The sequence below is a fragment of the Neospora caninum genome, chromosome X, assembly GCF_000208865.1.
Source record: "Neospora caninum Liverpool complete genome, chromosome X".
Classification (NCBI taxonomy): domain Eukaryota; phylum Apicomplexa; class Conoidasida; order Eucoccidiorida; family Sarcocystidae; genus Neospora; species Neospora caninum.
In genome coordinates, this window is record NC_018396.1 from 994,607 (window position 1) to 1,012,994 (window position 18,388).

The following is an 18,388-nucleotide window of genomic DNA, read 5'->3' on the forward strand; positions in this document are numbered from 1 at the left end:
AATGCGCCTTCAAATGCGAGGTAATTCCATGCTCGAGAGAGGAAACGCTGTTTCTCTCACTGCCCGGGCTTACGCCTACCAGTGAGCTCGGGTGGAGAATCACTCCACCAGCCGTTTTCCTTATTCCTTTTCCATTACCTTGGGTCCCTTCGAGGCTGCTGCTTGGTTATTACCGTTCGCTTCTTACGGCTCATATCCATTCTGGAAACGGAAACGGGTACACCTCATTCGACGCCTGTCCCATGTCCGCCCTTCCGCCTGTCACTGAGATTTCGCATCAACCCCTTGCATTGATTTATCCTCTCAACTGCCACCGTTCTCCAGCCTACGCACCGGAGCGGTGTGTTTTAGGGCTTCTTTTCTGGCTTTGACCAATTCCCCAACTACGCCGTTGATGTGACTGGCCTCCAATGGCGTCTACCGCACTCTCCGGCACCGCGCGGAGTTCGTTCAATCCGGAGCGTTCTGTTCAGGGTACGTGCTTCCATATTGATCTCTTTTTCGGCCATGTTTCTCGACATGCGACCGCGACAAAAGATGAGCAGCGGCCTTCTCCCTCGAAGTTGAGAAGTGCATGCGCAGGCGAGACTGTTCGTGGCTCTTACAATTGGCTCTGTCGTTTTCCATGTGGTTTCGTCTCTTCAAAATGCTATACGGTCGATTCGGCAACTGAGGGCACACACATTCACTACACGTTTAATTTGTCGGAAATGATCTGGGTTGCCTCACTGCGCAACACCAAAGCGGTAGAGAATCGGGTGGATAGGAACTCTCTGTCTTCTCCACACGATACCGCCCGATGTAGAAGGGAGACGATCATCGAATGAGCGGCTCTAAAAAGCGGTTAGACGTCGATTTCAGCAAACTGCTGAAGATCCAGAGGGAGAAAAGGCAAAGCGGGCACCTACATATGAGAGCACATTTTAGCGCATCTTGGGATTGCGAATGATCTTCTTGTGAGTCGAAGCGTTTCGCCTGCGTGCGCCGTTTAAGACCCGTTTTCCGTACTCCCATTGAAGCAGTGTCGCCTGTGATCTTGGGACTCCGCGGCGCTGGTATGTGTGTTGCTGTCGGCTTTTTTGCAGGGTGGGCGTCGCCTTCGGATTCGCCCGCGCTGCAATACCCTTACGGTGACCCCGAAAGCTCCTACCGCCCGGCTTCGCTGAGCGCTCCGTTTTCGTCACGGAGTTGGTCCACTCCTGACACCGCACCTTCGCGTGCGCGAACCGTCCGGTTTGCATCCCAGAGATTGACCCAGAATTATTCCCCTCCAGGGTCAATCACCCGGCCCGAATCCGACCTATCTAGCGCGGCAACTTCGCCTGTGCCCCAGCTTGTTTCTGAAGGACGAACTGGTGCTCCAGGTGCCGAGGGCGGATTGGCCAAGCAGTTCTCAATCGCTGGACAAAAACTGCGTCTCGCCTCGTCGGTCTATCCGGAACAAACGCGGTCGCCATATTCTGGCGTCACTTTGGATGCTGCGAGAAGTCGTTCGGCGTCGCCATCTGCTCGACACAGAGGCATATCTTCCATTAGCCAAGCTGGCAGCGGGCCGGCGTCTTCGCGGACTTCTGGTGGAGCAACTGGTACCTCTGATACGACGTTGAAACGAACCACCACGCTGCCTGGTTCACGAGAGGACAACATGAGTAGCTTTTCCACGATTGCACAGTCGGCGCCAGTGGCTCTAGGGTCGAGAGACCAGGGATTCTCCGACTCCTCCGGAGATCAGGAAGCCGCAAGATTCTCCCGCTCTGCGCCGCGTACATTCTTTGATTCATGCGCCCGAGATGTGAAGACCCCTCCGGGCGCATCTTACGCAGGGGAGGCGGCAAGAGTCTGTGGACAGGCTGGCGCGGGTTTCACGACAAGTCCAGGAGACTTCCTCGGAGCTGGACAACTGCCAGTCCCCTCCCAGTCGGTGATGCGCCACACAGACGCTCGGGGCGGTCAGTTCGAGAGCGGCGGGCCGGGGGATCTTCAGGAAAGACAGGCTCAACTGCAGATGGAACTGAAAGCGCTGCAAGGGCGGCAGCAGCAACTGCTCAGCCAGCAAGCTCGGCAACTGTACCACCAGAAAATGCAGCGTCCCTGGCTGGTCCCCTGCAAAGTGTCTCCCGACTCCGCACGCGTGGCCACACTCACCATCCTTCCGTCCAAAGAGAACGGGAAAAGCGGCAGCTCTGAGCGCAGCGGCAGTTGCCCGATTTTCTCTCGATGTGGCAGGAGTGCACGCAGTCGAAGCAACAGCACGCGCGCCCGCCGCATCGGGGTGTACGTACGCCCGTCAGATACAGCAAACGTCCAGCCGGTGGCCACAGCGCCAGGGATGAGTCCGGAGACAAGGCAGCCGGCATTCTACCCTTCCTGGTCATGGGGAGGCGCGGCGTTCCCGCAGTGCATGGGCCCAGCTGATCTTTCTTGGGACGACGGGACACGGTCAGGAAATGCTGCCTGTCCCCTCGTGCTGAAAGTCGACGTCGTGCCGTCACAGCCTGAAAAGCCTCCGGAGGAAAAAGCGGAGGAGTGGAAGAAAAGCCTGTCTCTGGGTGTCTCCAGTTCAGCTGTGTCAGCCTCCGAAGCGGCAGAACCCGACCCGCGAATGGAGCAGATCTTGAAGGAGAATGACGCCCTCCGACAGGACAACGCGTCGCTGAAGGTGCGAAAAACTGGCATTTTCTCCCGCAGTGTGAAAGAGTGGTCGGCATTTGTAGTCAGGGAGAGCACGGCACGTGCAACACCTGTAGTTTGCTGTCAAGCAAGACGACACAGTAGCCCCCGCCGCTGCATTTGACCACTCCGCTCGAAATCGTTGCCTATTTAGACGCGCTTCTTCAGTTCCACATCTGCCACGCGTTCTGTCCCCTCTTCTCTCCAGGCCCAGCTCGAACAGGCTCATGCAGAGGGCGTCGGTCGACGCCTCGCCGCAATCGACGCCGCACGTCGAGCGCAGGTTGATCTGTACGGGGAAGACAGTGTCATGTGGGAACAGGAACTGGACAACCAGAAACTTCGCCGCCAGATTGCGGAGTTGGGAGCCGCGCTCTATGCAGCCACGGAAGACGGGTGAGGGCAGAGACATTTTCATCTGCGCGGCTTGCCGGAGGCGCTGCGAGGGGTCCGGCGAGCTTTCAGAGGCATCCACTTGCAGACGGTCTTGGCAACAGGGTGTGAGATCTTCTCTTCCTGTGTCTCAGCCCACAGAGATTCACGCAGAGTTAGGGAAAACCGCTAGGCGACCTGGCTTGGCGCGTGCTCGCTTCGGTACCCTAAGCTGTCACCGCGTGGGAGTCACGCACTTTTCCTGGTGCAGGCGAACCAGCCGTGTTGGAAGCCGCAAGCTTGACACAACGTGCCACGCGCCTTTTCCTCGCGTGGCGAATGCCTGTGGCACGTCCGTGTTCCCTTCTCTTGCATGAGTCTCGACTTCGCTGTTGAACTTCTTTTCCCGGAGGGACTGCGGCCGCGTACTGCAGCGCCAGGGCACGAGAAATCCGTGTTGTTTCTGGTTCGCTCTCTTTTCTCCTCCAGAGATTTCCGACTCGCCACTGAGGCCCTCACACAGCAACTGACTGATGCCCACCATGAGATTTCCGTGCTGAAGAAAATGATGAGGTCCGAGGCAAACGCAGCAGCCAGGCATTCGAGTTTCCTGAACGCCTTGGGGTGTCGGGACACATCAGATGCCGCGACGTTGGGCGCCAACGACATTTCTGTTCGCGAAGCTGCAGTTGATTCTCTTCTTAGTCAAGGGAAACGTGTCACAACTCAGGTGAGTCGTACGATCCTCCGGGACATGCAAGTTCCTGTGTATAGTTTCCGACCAAGGCTTTCGGTGAATTCTGTCTACATCGCCAACGGGTCTCGCCGCGGAATGGAAGCTCGATGGAAACCATCCGCGGACTGACGCCCACGTGATGCTGCTTGTCCCAGACAGAAATTCTGCGGTCTCGCTGGGTCGCCTTGGGCAAGCTGGTACGAGAAGGAATTCACTTTGCCTCTGGAGACCCCTTTGCGCGGTAGAGAAGGTGCCTCCGAGGTGTTTCGTTTCCATCTTTTTCTCCCGTGTCTTCTGCTCTGAGGCCTGGTGTCTCTCCTGTCCACATGCTCCGCCCCGTCCTGTCAGTTTCAGTCGCCGTTTTTGCCGCCTCTGTGCAGGGCAGGGAGAAGGTCTGGGGCGCCCTCAGTTCCATGAAGGATCTCGTCGACCAAGTCTTCGACCGCATGACCCGTCTGCTGACCAGCACCTGTGTAAGGTTTACGACGCTGCAAGCTGCTGCATGCGAAGTCAGAAGAGAAAACAGCCGCGTTCCTCCGATCCTCCTGGGTTTCCAGTCAGGCTGCCTCGCTTTGGGCAGCGTGCGAGCACTGACGAGGGCCCACGCTAGTGCTCCGCCCCCCTGTAATCGTGGGGGGTTTGAGGGGGGATCTGCAACTGCTTTGGGCAAACGGACAGCGAAGCACAAAGGAGCGGAAAGATACGTCACACTTCTTCTCTCACAGGCGTGCAGTGCAATTTTTGGCAACGACCAATTGTATAATATATGTACGTATATATATATATATATATATGCCCGCGGGTATCTCTGAGGGCTTCCATCCTGGACCTTAAAGGGGAAGGGCAGTTACCACCGCGAAGATGTCTTTCGAGGTTTTTATGCATCTAACAGCTGTACGGGAGGAAGTTTTATGAGAAGAACAAGAGAGGGAGATAAAAGAGAACGCGAGAACGCACGATGGGAAATTCATACGGAGCCCTTGACATCTCTGCAGAATTACACAGCCGCGAGTTGTTTCTTTTTCCTCGGCGTATTTTCTGTTCAGACCATGGAGGAGAAAGTCAAGTATCTCGAGGGTCTCCAGGTGCTTGTCGTCAGCAGCCTTGATGGAGTGAGTTTCCTTGATTTCTTTTTTGTAAGGTGTATGTTCTTTGTCTTTTTACCGTGGCAAGTCTCCGTGTTCTCGGGCTCTCCCGCGGCACCCCTCGCTGCGGCTCTGTCTTTTGTCGTATCTTGTGCTCCGTGTGTTTCTGTTTCGACTGTCGCCCCTGCCGTGTGCCTCTGCGCTTTCATTTTTCTGCCTCTTCGCCTCCAGGCCGCAGAATGCCGGAGTTCGTGCACTTTTCTTCCGGCCGGAGTTCCCGTGTGTTTCCCACCTGCCCTCTTCACGCTTGAGTTCTCTTTCTCTTTTGTTCTTTGTACTCGCCCTGTGTCTTTCCGGTTTCTCTCTTCGTCACTGTTTTCTTCATCCGCGTTCGCCTGCTGCTACCTCCCGGCTTCCTCGTCCTCTCTTCATTGTGGTCCTGTGCTCCGTTGGTTAAAACGCATCCCCGCTCTCTGCGCTCTCTGCTTCAGACGCTTGATGCTTACGAGGAACTTGCGGCGACATGCAGCAAATTTGACCAAATACGCGCGGTTGTCTTTGACCCCAAGCGGAACAGTCCTTACTGGTAAAAAGAAAGCATGAAGAGAAAAGGATCGCTTGCTCCGTCAAGCGGCTATTCCCAAAAGACAGAACAAGGGCAGTGTCTTCAGTGCTCTGTTTCTTTTCATTCCTCGCGGATTTTTGAGCGCAGAGTGCTGCGGTCTACTTCCCTGGGCGGCAGGCATATACGCTCGTGTATGCGCCGCAAGGTTTGGTTTTTCGTCGGTCACGAGCCACCACGTGGACCTGTTGCCCATTCCTCACCTAGCCACATAGTCGGTGGCCCCAACTAGACGGGGATGTTAATTTATGCTTGCGATGCTTCCGTTTGGTGCCGGCTTTCAAGTGTGCCCGATGAAGCATACCCACGAGATCGTCTGCCTCAAACACGCCAAGTATCCCTGCTTGTGTGTTCTTCCACCCTCCGTGGCACACGTCGCAGTCTCGTCCCCGCGTTGTTGTGCGCATTCTGCCCACGGGCGCATCTCGCTGTATTCAGGATATATGTCTCCATCTAAACATAGGTATATGCATGTATATATGCTGGTGCGCCCTTTTGTGGTTTTCGAGTTGTGAATATCCCTGTGCGTGGCCAGATCCTGCGCGGCTCCGATTTCCGTCCGCATCTATTTTGAGGGAGTTTGCTTCCACAGCATCGCGCTCTATCCCTTTGTTTCCTGTCGTGTCCGTTCAGCCCATGCAGGCCGCGGCGCCAAGTCCTCGAGGACGACCTGAAGCATCTCTGCCTGCAGAACAAAGACGCTGCGGAGAAGCTGCGGCAGCTCCGAGCTCGCATAGTCAAATTGGAAATGGAGAACTTGCGGTTTTACGTCAAACACGTGAGCGTGAAGACAGCAGGCGATGTAAAAGAGCGGGGGCGTCCAAGGGAGCGACGCCGCAGTCTCTCTGTGTCTCCTCGCAGAAAGGTTGCGTGTAGGCCTGTTGTGTCGTCTTTTTCTTCGTTTCCTTTAGAGGCATGCACAAGCAAAACACGCAGGGAACAGACCTGCCTGCCGGCGCTTGTCTCGTTTATGGGGTTGCTTAGAACAGTCGCCGCGAGTGCGCTTGGTTTTCTATTCACGTCAAAGAGAGGTCTACCGCCGGAAGAGAGGTTATCGCCGATTTTTCCCAAGGTTTCCATCTGTTTTTTGCAGCCAGAGGAACCCGGGATGCAGCCTGAGGCACCGCCAGTGTCCCGTGCTGTCGCCAGCCAGGGCGTCAAAGCGCGAGGTGCACTGTGCCGCTTGCAGTCGCCAGTGAAAAGAGACAGTCCCCACAGAAACGACTCTGCGGTCGCCGAGGCCACCCGCGACGACAGTGACACAAGTGAAGAAAGTGTTTCAGTGACCAGGAAACCGGTCGAGACGCACCGCAAGGCGCCATTCGAGACGAATCGCAAGACAAAGCTGTTGCGCAACAGACAGGAAGTGTTTCCGGATCGAGACGAAGTCACGCCGCATCAGTTCACCACGATGGTAAGACGCAGAGCCGCTGTGTGGCGCTTTGGTGTTTCACCAGGCTTCGAGCCCTTGTACGGCATCTCGTTGCAACCATCCGGGTTGTCCGCTCTCCTGCCTGTCCCTCCGGCGGAGGTCGCACACGTTTCTAACCGTCTCAGGGAGGTGTATCTGTGTCCCCAGCGAACCGCATGCATTTCGGTCGGGTGTCTGTGTTTTGTGGCTGTGGCAGATCAAGAAGCTGCAGGACGAGATCGACCGCCTGAAAGACGTGAGTCTCCGTCTTTTGTTTGTGGGGATAAAATCTGCGATACTGGCAACCTTTGTCAGTGGGATTTTGCGTCATGGATGAAACACGGAGACACCGCTGCCTGCGAAGAAGTGCTTGGCTCTATTTCCTTAAAAGCGCCACGTTCTTTGTGTCCTGGGGTGCGAGAGACAACTCCTCTGTCGTTGTCCCTGACTGCAAGCCCCAATCGGCCAGTCCGTCTCGTTCACTTCGGCAGTCCAGCACGGCTGACGCGCGCACAGCAACACTCTTCTGAATGCTCCAAGTAACAGGCCTACAGGCGCTGCGGCGCGCCTCCGCCAGTCGTGCTCGGTCGTCTCGGGGATACTGGTGTACTCTCAAATGAGAACTTTTTTGAATCATACACCTTCTTAGGGGTGAATGAATTCGTGACAACGGAGCGTTGTATGGGTGTCATCGTTTTTTGACTGGCGGTACTCGTACTGACACTGCGTCCCGCTGTCAACCGCGCATCCAAAAGACTGTTAAGGCGCACCAGAGATGAGTTGTGTCGTGCTCACCAACGTTTCGTTTTCCCTCGTTCCCAAACGATTGTCAGGAGAGGCAGTTCGACAGGACGAGGGACGCCGAGCGGGAGCAATACCTCACCTATCGCGTTTTCAATAAAAATCACATTCTTCAAGACAAGGTAGGCAAGGCGGTGTTGGGCATCTCACGGGCACGCATGTGAAGAGCTCCGGGGATATACACGCATGTCGGGGTTCAGTGCCGCGCACAGCGATGTTTTTTGCATCGAAGCAGCGGCTCCAGCCGTTTTCCTCTCGAGAATCAGGAGGAAGTTGTGATGGGGCCACCGAAGAGGGTTTGCGCCTTGAGATACAACCCGTCTAGCACAGGAATGACAGACCGTTAGGAGTGTCAGGCAGTTCTGGTCAAACAGACGGGCGTTTAAAGCAGGGAAAAAGCGGAGGAGCGGCTAGTGTCCTATGCTTCGTTGTACCGCAATGAAAGGTGGTGTTAAGTCGGGGAGCGCCCTTCTGGATTTTTCAAAAACGTCGCGTCCAGCTTTTAGGCTTCCGTGACGTTGAAAGGTTGCAGTTCACTTCAGTACTCTTTTTCTGTTTTGTGTTCAGCTGAATGAACAAGATCGCCTGCTGGCGCGACTCATGCAGGTGCGTCCTGGCGCTGTAGTTATGAGCAAGAGCCAGTCTCCGCCACGGTTTTCGGCCAGCGGATGGTATGAGTGATAGAGACGGCAGGGGGATCTGTTTTATGTCTGAATTTCCGTGGGCAACGCTCTGTCCAGGTGGTCGATTTCCCTTGGGACAAGTCTCTGTTCCAGAGCCCATCCGGCGAACGGTCGCTGGTCCTGGGTGACTCTGAGGTCGAAGGGGGCGGGAATAAGAGCTTGTCCCGGGGTCGAAGCGGAGCTAAATTCCTGGTCCTCGTTTCTTTTCCTTTTTTCAGATGATCGAGGACAGGGACCGCATGTCTGCGGCGGCAAGCGCGGTCACGCCGACCCAACGTGCCCAGTGCCGGGCGCTGCATGAGGACATTGAGGAAAGCAGGACTCTGATACGCCAGTCCTCTGCGGTGAGTCCTGGAACTGTTGGTGTGTGGGTCATGCTTTTGGTGTCGGTTTGCCTCTCGACTGTGGAGGACAGGGCGGAAGCAGCGACTTTCGGTGTGTAGAACGCTCGAGATTTTGGGGGTGCCTAGGCAGGGGAGGCTGATGAGAAAGCAGCACATTCAGGCTCTTGGTCTCGCAAGCGCGTTTCTGTAGAAGGCGCCCGTGTCGGCCCCCGCAAACAACGGGAGAAAGGCGTTTCTTTTTGCACCGTGGGTGTGCAATGAGGGTACAAGGGGTGCTGTGTATCCCGCCTAATTGGTGTGAGCAAAAGCTTCTTAACGCGAACTTCGTCGACTCTCAGAAGAGTGTACTTTGGCGATTCTGACAGCACAAGCCATGGCTTTTGCTCCGACGAGATGATGTGCAGCGCACTGCTCTCGAAGATTCCGTGATCCGTCTCTTGCTCGTACCCCTTCTGTCGCTATCTGAGCAGGCACTCCGGGAGGGCCAGGCTCCGGCGCCTCAGGTCTTCGAAAACCTGTTGACCCGGCTCAGGAGCCTAAAACCCGGCAGTCTGAATGACATGACTGCAGAAGAGCAGGAATTGCTGGAGATGGTGAGTGGGTCGTGGGGTCTTCTCGGTGGGACTTTGTGGAAGGCGAAGCCGAGGCCTATTCTGCAAATGCATGCAGTTCACAGATAGTGAGTAGAGCCACAATGTCCACATTGATCGTGTATGCAGACATCGGCAATCGCAACTTCTGACAGACTGAAAGCCCCGTTTCCTGTTTACCCCCAAATATGGAAGACGGCCTCTGGTTTTCCTCAACGTTTTTTGCACCAGTGCTTTCCTTAAGTGTCTGGGGTTGTGTGTGGGTGCGCAGATCAACCGCCAGGCATATCAGCTTCGAAAGATCCATGAGGTAGGCCAGGGTCAAATGCTGCTTCTCCAGAGGGTTCCACCACAGGATCGGGTCTTGTTCGACTCCTTTTAGTTCTGAGCAGGAGCTGGAGACCAACCTTGTTGCTGATTTGGCGTTGTGTGACTGATTTGGAGTTGCGTGACCGGCTTGGCGTCTTACCAGATCCGGCATTCTCCTTTCCAGTCCCTATGATTCTGATGGTTTGTACCCGTCACTGACGGTTGCCGTGCTCAACAGGGTCTCAGCTGACCGCGGGGGTGGGAAAAGCCACCACAGACTGAGGTCCCCATGGGACTGAGTCGTGTCTCCCTGAAGTTTTCATTGAAGAAGTTCCGCGTTCTCCGTGCCTTTCGTGGTCTCTTCGCAGGCAGTCACTGAGTTGACGGATAACCCCTAGACTGACGAGGCTGGACGGATACACTGTGCGCCCGTGGAGGCCGACGACAGCTCTTGCGGCGCCTTGTCATTTATGGAAAACGCTTCCTGTGTCCCTCACCATGCGATTTGTAGTTTTTCGCTGTGAAGGCGCAGTGGCTTATCACCGAAAGCAACGCTCTGGCCTCTTTTCCGTCTTCGCTCAATTCCTATGAAGACGTCAATTGGGTTCAATCCCCTTTCTGGCTGCCAGAGTGCTGGTGTATCGCGTCCGTAGCACGCAGCGGCGATGCTCCGAGATGTGCGAAGTTGTGCAAAAAAGTCATACACCAGCGCATACCAAGTTCCCTGTATCAATTGTCAGCTTCTTTGTGGTTCTGATGTTTGCTCGAAGAAGAAAAAGGAGCAGAGTCTGACCATTCGAAGTTCTGTAGGGGGGGGGGCATCCGTGTCAAATACTGGCAGCTTCGTCTCTGTGTGTCGCGTGTGTTGTTTCCGCCTCTTCCGCGTGATGAGCGATTAAGTGACCATGTGCGAACAGCCTCTCGATGCACATTGTACTTTACTTGGAACCCCCGTCTCTAGGTGAAAAGGTCGGAGTCACTTCGCGTCGAGGGTGCGGGTGCGGCTTTTCGGCCCTAAATAGTGCCCTTCACAAACAAGAGCGCCGCGTTGGGATTCGCCGGGGGCCCAGAAGTACCAAAGTACCACGAAGGCAGGAAGTTCCGTCCTGAAAAAGGCGAACTGGAGTTCCATGCGACATAAACATCTGGAGGAAAGGTTCAATCACTATTTGCAGTGTCTGTGCTGCTGTTCCGCCACCCCTTTGATCCAGTTACTGAGGCTGTTTGCTCAAAGACTTCTCTGACTACCAGTGCGTTTAATGGCTATAGCTTATTTGTGTGCCTAGGGCAGCGACTAGTTAGAGAAAGCAGGCTGAGCGGGGAAATATAGTACTACTGCGTGTGTTTCTATTGAACGTGCAGAAAGCACATATCTGATTGTTAATTGAGATCATAAGGAAACACGTGTACAAGGGGAGAAATACGTGTTGCGTCAGGTGAAAGCGTGCCTTTAATTTTTTCGATCGGAAATGTTTTTTCGACCCCCGCTTAACCTGGAAATACACTCTCGTTAAGTGTGTGGCTCTCGAGCGGGACCACGTCCGTGAACCTGTACAGCTACCTATCACACTGGCACGTGTCAGTTAACTGCAGTCCATTCCATCGAAGAGACTCAACACACAACGATGAGGACAGAAATTACGAAATTGCCCCCGGGTCCTCGACTGCTTCGTCCTCCGCGCTCGATCTCCCAAAGCGCATGCATACTTAAATCGTCGTCTCACCAGCGTGTGCCCGCACCTACCGAGGGTACTGCTTCCTTGATAAGATAGGAAAATAGAAGCAATTGCCACAGAAACAGACTGAAGGGGTTGACTAGCTATTTCGTTAACTCGTCTCCATTCTCAGCGGGAAAATGGGGTCTTTTTTGTCAAATTTTTTGGGTGTGGGTCGTTTCCACCAGTTTTTCCGGCAGTGTATTGTTGCAGGCAGCGGCCTGGACCGTCTAATCCGTGGAAATCCTGAGATCTCTCGGAGAGTTTTGTTATCACAGAGGGCGAGTGTTGCTGCGAGCAAGATAAGTTTTCCTCTGGTTGCGTCAGTCAGCACTCACGACGTGCTCATAGGCAGTGCTGTTTCCTGTGAGCCTTTTCTCTGCGGCCACGGCGAACCGATTGTCTGTCATTTTTGTTGGCATTCCCTGTACAAAGAAATCCCAAGGAGCACACGCTTTATATAAAAATACATATTTGTTTATTTAGAAAGAGATGTGTGATATCGACAGAGCAAAGAGAACGCAGCTATAGCCGGTAGATGGCATTCTCAGCCTGTGTGTCTCGAGTAAATTCCATGCAGTGGTAACGGCGCCTCCGTTTCCAGGAGAAACCATGGTTGTGTACAGTTCTCATTTCTTGAGAGAGGTGTCACAAGAGAGAAGCAGTATGCATGATCTATTGTTTGGAGTCTCGACTCACAGAAACCCAAATGTATTTGATAATAGATGGTATGCTGTTTGTAAGGTACGCCTGACATTCGGGGACGAAACTTCAGTTTACGGGACCGTACACACAGGGTTCAAAAACGCACGATGAACCCCTGGTAAAAAAAAATTGATCAGAACTCATCGGTATTCGGTGTGTGAGAATGATTGGGACTAACGCAGTACTTTAGCCTCTTAGACTAGGATGGTAACGCATGCATGCCAAAATCGATCAATAACAACCCAGGTAACCCATTGGCAGTTTGCAGCTTGGACTTTGCCAGCATTCTATCGCATTACTCGCATTCATTTGCGGTCACAGGAGTCCGTGAGAAGTCCGTGGCTAGTATGAAGGGTTCAGAAGAGTCAAAGACCGCATAAGAAAAGTGTCTGCAAACACAGGATGTCGACACTCACTGTTCGTTTGCAGTCGAAATACTCAACGGCGAAGGCAACAATGTCCTGAGGTTGGTTTCTGAGCACTTCCCTTGTAAAGTCCCTGAGGATGTCGGGAAACTGCGGTGGAATTTCGAAACGCTTCCCGTACTGCGTCGCCATTTTAGAGCTTTATGAACGAACGATGTGTGTTTCTTCCGTGGAAAACCAGGAATACCGCTCTGCGGTACCGCTCAGCGTTACTCAGCCCTAGAATCTCAGTGGGGAACGCGTGGTAATCAGCGGCAAGGGTTGAAGGCAGTTCCAGTGATCTGAAGATCGGTGACGGAAACGAAGGGCGAAAAGGAAGACCACAGGAGAGAGAGAGTCTAGCCCCATTACGGGCCGCATGTTTCTCGCTGAGTCTCCAGGCCTATGCTTCGGATCGTCAACGTGTAGCGACCGAAATATATGTTCTTCCTACTCGTGAACTATACGGAGGATCCAGTGGTATCTCTCGTCGAGTTCCCGTAGCGTTGTTGTTCCAGCGCTGGCCATTGTCTGGTAAATCTGAGCAGAACATGCCTTAACTCAGAGAACAACTCGAGTTTCTTCCTGGGGCTGCGGGGACCCACAGTTTACACGCTTAGGGGATATTCGCATCGTTTGTTGAAAAGAATGTGGTAGAGCAACTGTGGCCCTGAAACTAGTCAAGCTAGATCTGTCCTGTCATTCGCTGATCCGCGCTGCTCCTAAACGTAGTTGCACGGGTTTCTCTGATTTTTCTCGACGCTTCGTGGTAGGAAGCGTAACATTTAAAGTGCCGTATTTCCACATGCATCTCTCGTGTGCTTATTCGAGGGGATTAAATGAAGACACAGGTGCTTCCAAGTCTTTTCTTTGGTGCGTGTCTTTTTCGCGTCATAGTTGCGACGGCAAAGCTTGCACGTAACCGGCCACCCAACTGCAAAAAAAAGGACAACCCACGATTTTGTGTCAAGAAACAAAAGATTTTCTGATCCCAGCTGACATGTATATGACACTGAACCGTTGACGAACGGGTGTCTCTTTGAATATATTTGAAGACGTTGATCCTGTCTCCACCGTCTAGCTTGGGATTGCCCGATTTTTTCTCCAACGTTTGCTACCTACAGATACGCTATACTCACACATGCACCTGTTTACATGGCGACACCGTTCGTATCTTCGGCTTCAGTTTGTTCTGTATTGCGTCCGTGACCGACTCAACCAGTCCCTCACTTTGATTTCGAACACTGTCTGACACGCCAGTCTACCGCTGAGAGGAGCGAACTCCGTGACGGCTTCAAGCTCTGGTTGCTGCATTGTCTCGTCATTTTGGGACAGGTTCAACTTTACGTGAAAGCCCTCCTGCCAACGAAAGCGGAGGAAATATTTCTTTGCCGTTGGGATTATCAGAGGTGGAAACTCGTCGTGGAAGAATTTTCTTTTTTGTGCGGGGAGCCTCACCGCAAGGTTGGGAGGTTTCTTCGTTCTGTTCCCCTGACTGGGTGATGTTGTACCGATCGCTTGCTTTTTCGTGACTACGGTTGCGCAGACACCCCGTACACCCTAACAAGCCTTTGTATGCACCCACTTTCCTGTTTCCGTACGCTGCTTTCCTCTTCCTCCGAAAATACGTCAAGACACGAGAGGCTGGCTCCACTGACACCAGGATCCACATCCGCGGCGTCTCTACGATATTTGCGCATTACAGAGCCATGGGAACCCGCGCTCGTCGTTTAATGCCACGAGCGGCGCATTTGCTCGCCGAGGTCAGTTTGCCTGCTCAGGCGTAAGTCGCGTGGCCTTTCACTTCAGCAGCGACAGCCTCACCTCCCTGAGGCCTGTCGCAGATCAAGGAAGCTTGTATTCTCGCTGCGCAATGCTGCTCGAAATAAAGGCCACATGCAGTTTCGACACCTTCTGAAGCGAGCACCTGATCTGCTCGGTAGTCTACTGGAGCTCACAGTCGATGGCACGCGTGTGACAAAACCGATGAGCTCGCACTTGCGGGCTTTCCACTGCTCTCCGGACCTCGGTCCTGTTTGAACGGGAGTGATCCACAGACCTCACTGAAACGCTTTCCCCCAGTTACTCTAAGGCCAAGCCGAACAGCTCTGCTAAAAAGTACCTTTGTTTCTAGATTTACAGTTGAAGAGTCCAAGTTGAAAAACAGAGGTGTAACTGCTGGCACCGCCGATAAACACACAAGACGCTGAGATTGTTCCCGCAGGGGCTTCACATTATAGAGAGATTGCAACGAGGTTCACGGAACTCACAAACCTGAGTCAGTTGAAACACGTGCTGCGGCACATCTCACAGAACTGAAGAGCTTCCAACTCCTGTGCACACAGCCGCGATTGCCTCACAACTATCGCCAAAAACACGATCAACATCTGTGCCAAAATGCATGGCAAACAGGAACTGCTTTGAAGGCAGATACGAAAAATTGCACACTCTGCCGCAATCAATTGCGCGTGCCTCCCTGCTTGCCGCTGCTCAGGTCGAGTGTATGTACACACCGCCAGCTGTGGGGTCCTACGCGTCAGCCATGCCTGCAGTTGAGCGCCTGGAAAATGCCCTCCCCTTGGAGAACAGAGGCCTCTCCCTTTCTTCTATCAGTTCAGCACTTCAGTGTCCTCTTGCGTCCCTCAACGCTCGTTCGCCACGCGGGGAATCAACCGCTGCAGCTGCTGCAGGCTCATTCGTGTTGATTGTCGGAGACGACGAAGATGCAAAACTGTCTTTGTAAGTATGGGCGCCAATGCGTTCGGCAAGATTCGCTCACAGTTTTGAAAAAAGCCATCGGAACGCCGCTGAAACGCCACATGCATGCATAATACGCATACTTCCAACCACGGAAGAGTGCCCACATAGGCATCAGGCAGAAGAATGTGTCTTCCCCGGGTGAGTGAGAGTGATCGCCCAAAGAGACCCAGTCTGCGAGGTGTTTACCTGCTTCTGTGGGGCCCGAGGATATTCACAGTACACTATGTAATTTACTGAAGGAGAGACCATGAACTCACCCTTCTCTTGTCGGCAGCAAACACTAAGACGTCTTCCCATATCGTGCAGTCCGCAAAATTGTCGGCGCCGTAGGATACGAGCCTTCATAAGAAACGACTCTTTTGAGGAGCGTGTCCTACAGGTTGGCGGCCAGTCCACTGTATGCGATGAACGTCCCTGGTGGGAGACCTTTGTTGCCTGACTCGTGTATGTAGTGCTATTCCAAGTATCACACGTTTTTCAAAGCAGACGAGTCGGCCCATTTCGTGTTATCAAGCAATCTAGGAGGCGCGGGGAGTGGTGCACACGCTCAACCGAACATACGAGTGCATACTACTTTAACTCGGGGCGATGATCCTTGGCCCAGATGGAAGTAGAAGCGTCTTTTCTCCAGTTGTGAGTTTCTGCGTCGCAACACGGGTTGGCGTTGCACCAACAGACGGCTTCAAGACGCCAGTCGCGATAGAATTATTCGGTCTTCGATTCTGCTCGTTGAACCATTTTCCTGTTGGGGCTTGAGAGGCACCAGCTGAGCTTTCCAAACCCAAGAAACCAGGCGGACTGAGAGCAGGCCGTATCTGCTTGTGCGTTGGCTGCAAGGTCGGCTTATGCACGGCAAGACCTGCAGCCTCCGACGGCCTTAGATTTCTGGGCATGTTTGCCTTTCCGAGCAACTGAGCCGCAGGAGGCACAGCAGAAGTTTTGGTTGCTCCAGAATCGACCGCGTTCGACAGCCTCGACACATAAGACGGCGTTGAGGTCTTCACGATGGTGGAGTTGTTCACCTTTGGAGCCGAAGGGGAGAATGTTGGGATCTCCAGAGACTGACGTGTTACTGAGGAAGTGTTGACGCCGGCAGTATCGGACACCTTCGACAGCCCGGAAGCCTGGGGCGGGCTCACCGCGGCTGAAGAGACCGTCAGCGTGAGCGTCGACCTTTTCGCCTGGGTCATCGGATAAAGCGTGGACTTCCGCGAGGTGTCTTGTAAAACGGGCAGGCGAGACACGTTGGTGGGAGACAGGCCACCCGGCGTTAAGCCTGGAGCTGGATCCCGAGAGCCGCTCGCGATCCCTACTCCTGTCGGCCCACCATGACTGGGTGCCGAACTTTCGTTGATCGATTGACTTGAAGGAGGACTGCCGCTCGTCTTTGCTGGCAGCAACTTTGGAACGACCGGAGTAGGCGGCGATGCCCATTCTGGGGTGCCCGGTTGCTCTCCGCCGCGCTCCGGCCGCGCCGCCTGCTCCCCTCTGAAAGACGACCCTGGCGCCACTCTGCCTCCGCCCTCAACTCGGCCTTGACCTGGCTGCACTGCGGCCTCGGCTGAAGACGGCGCCTTGGAGACGCTCACGGTGACTGGCAGTGCCTGCACGAGGTCGGAAACAGACCGGTTTGACGAACCCGCGCGTGAGCCTTCCTCGTCCTCGATAACGCTATGCAGCATTTGTCGCGTCGCCTCCAGCTTAGCTTGTGTCACAGACAAGGACTCCTCTGCTGCTTGCAGCTGCCGCTTCCTGGCAAGTAGGCTGTCTCCTCCCGCTGATGGATGAGGACGCGCGACTCCCCCCCCGGAGTTGGGGCCAGACGGTGTCTCCACTCCATAGCCGCTCAAGGCCTTGAGCTCACGCGGTTCACACGTTCCTTCGGGAGAGAGCGAGACAAAGGCCAGAGGTGCGGAGAGACGAAGCGCAACGAGTTCGTCCTGAAACGCTCTCTGCTGGCTTATCAGCTTCTGTTGCAACTCCAGAACGGTAGCCTGTTGGCTGCGAAGCGTTTCTTGGAGCTCCAGTGCTTCTCGGTTTATCTCAGCCATCTTCAGCTGGTGAGACTTTTGTTCTTCCAACAGATCTAGCCTCAGGGCTTTCAGTTGGTCCAGTGATGCGGTCGCCACTGACGGGAAACGGCGGCTAGAAGACGGACGGAATCGCGTCGGCGAGAACTGGGACGGCTCCACAGGTTGCGAGGCGGATGGCGACGCAGTGCTGCCCTGCCACACGCCTCGTCCTGCCGCCGAGGGCATTCGGGGCACGCGGACGCCCAGAGAACCCAGCTGGCCGCCTGGAAACGGACCAGGCTGGGGACCTGAGGCCAGCTGTGGTTCAAGGCCGTGGGGCGAAGCTCCTGTCGGCGACAGAGAACGCATAAGTGACACGGCGTCCCCGCCGCGAGACCCCGGGAGGGTTAGAGTCTCGCGTTGCCCCGGGCTGCGGACCAGAGAGCTTTTCAGAGGGTTGCTTGGCTTCTCAGGCCCCGCATCCCGGTATCCGGCTGCAGCACCGCCTCCCAGTCGGGGACCTGGCACCCACGCCATTCTGGACCCGTGGGCTGCCTCCGATTTTCTTTTCCGCGGAGAAACTATGATCTCGTCGATGAGCTCCTTGCGAGTGTGGGCACGCTGGGGACGGCCCGAAGCTCTCAATCCGGACGCGCGGCCTCCAGCCCTTGCCGCTGCTGTTGGGTCGACGCACAGTGCGTGACCTTCCGAGACTGGGGACGGAATCAGAGGCTCCTCGGGACTTCTTCCCAAAGGTTCTCGCCTGTACAGAGCACGCCACGCCGCGTCTGTCAACCTGCGTTTGTGCGTTTAGAGCGGTGAGAATCTTAACCGCCGGATCTTCCCCCGTCATGCCTCCGCCGGCTCCGCAGTACGTGGACTGGCTAGCGAGAGAGCTAAGCACGCAGCGAAAGCAGAAGACACTCACAGGACAGAACCGTTTCTGGTTCATCAACGGCGGCGTGCGAGACACTCCCGAGACGGTGCATGAGGTCTACGAAGAGCTGAAGACGGTGAGGAGGGAAGAAAGGAAAGCACGTTCGCGACACACACAACAATGAACGGCAGTTTGCGAAACTGGGGCCATGTATGGGAGACCGGATATTTCCGCTTGCTGGCTCCAGCATCGGACGCATTCTGTGATGGGAAAGAGACCGCCGACACTGGTT

At 54.7% G+C, this 18,388-nt stretch overlaps 2 protein-coding genes across 2 annotated transcripts; one reads left to right on the top strand and one right to left on the bottom strand.

Moving 5' to 3' along the window:
* Window positions 1–242: 242 nt before the first annotated feature.
* Window positions 243–10,021, top strand: NCLIV_046010 (conserved hypothetical protein; the record flags this gene model as incomplete). Its single annotated transcript, XM_003884151.1, has 16 exons — window positions 243–342; window positions 1,086–2,659; window positions 2,879–3,066; window positions 3,532–3,772; window positions 4,159–4,251; window positions 4,825–4,890; window positions 5,355–5,449; window positions 6,119–6,263; window positions 6,579–6,899; window positions 7,114–7,152; window positions 7,730–7,819; window positions 8,265–8,303; window positions 8,599–8,724; window positions 9,195–9,317; window positions 9,586–9,624; window positions 9,992–10,021. 16 exons carry the CDS (start codon window positions 243–245, stop codon window positions 10,019–10,021), a joined length of 3,309 nt encoding a protein of 1,102 aa, XP_003884200.1.
* A 5,761-nt stretch (window positions 10,022–15,782) lies between these two features.
* On the bottom strand, window positions 15,783–17,756 carry NCLIV_046020 (conserved hypothetical protein; the record flags this gene model as incomplete). The annotated part of the gene is made up of 1 exon (XM_003884152.1): window positions 15,783–17,756. One exon carries the CDS (start codon window positions 17,754–17,756, stop codon window positions 15,783–15,785), a length of 1,974 nt encoding a protein of 657 aa, XP_003884201.1.
* Between the last annotated feature and the right edge of the window lie 632 nt (window positions 17,757–18,388).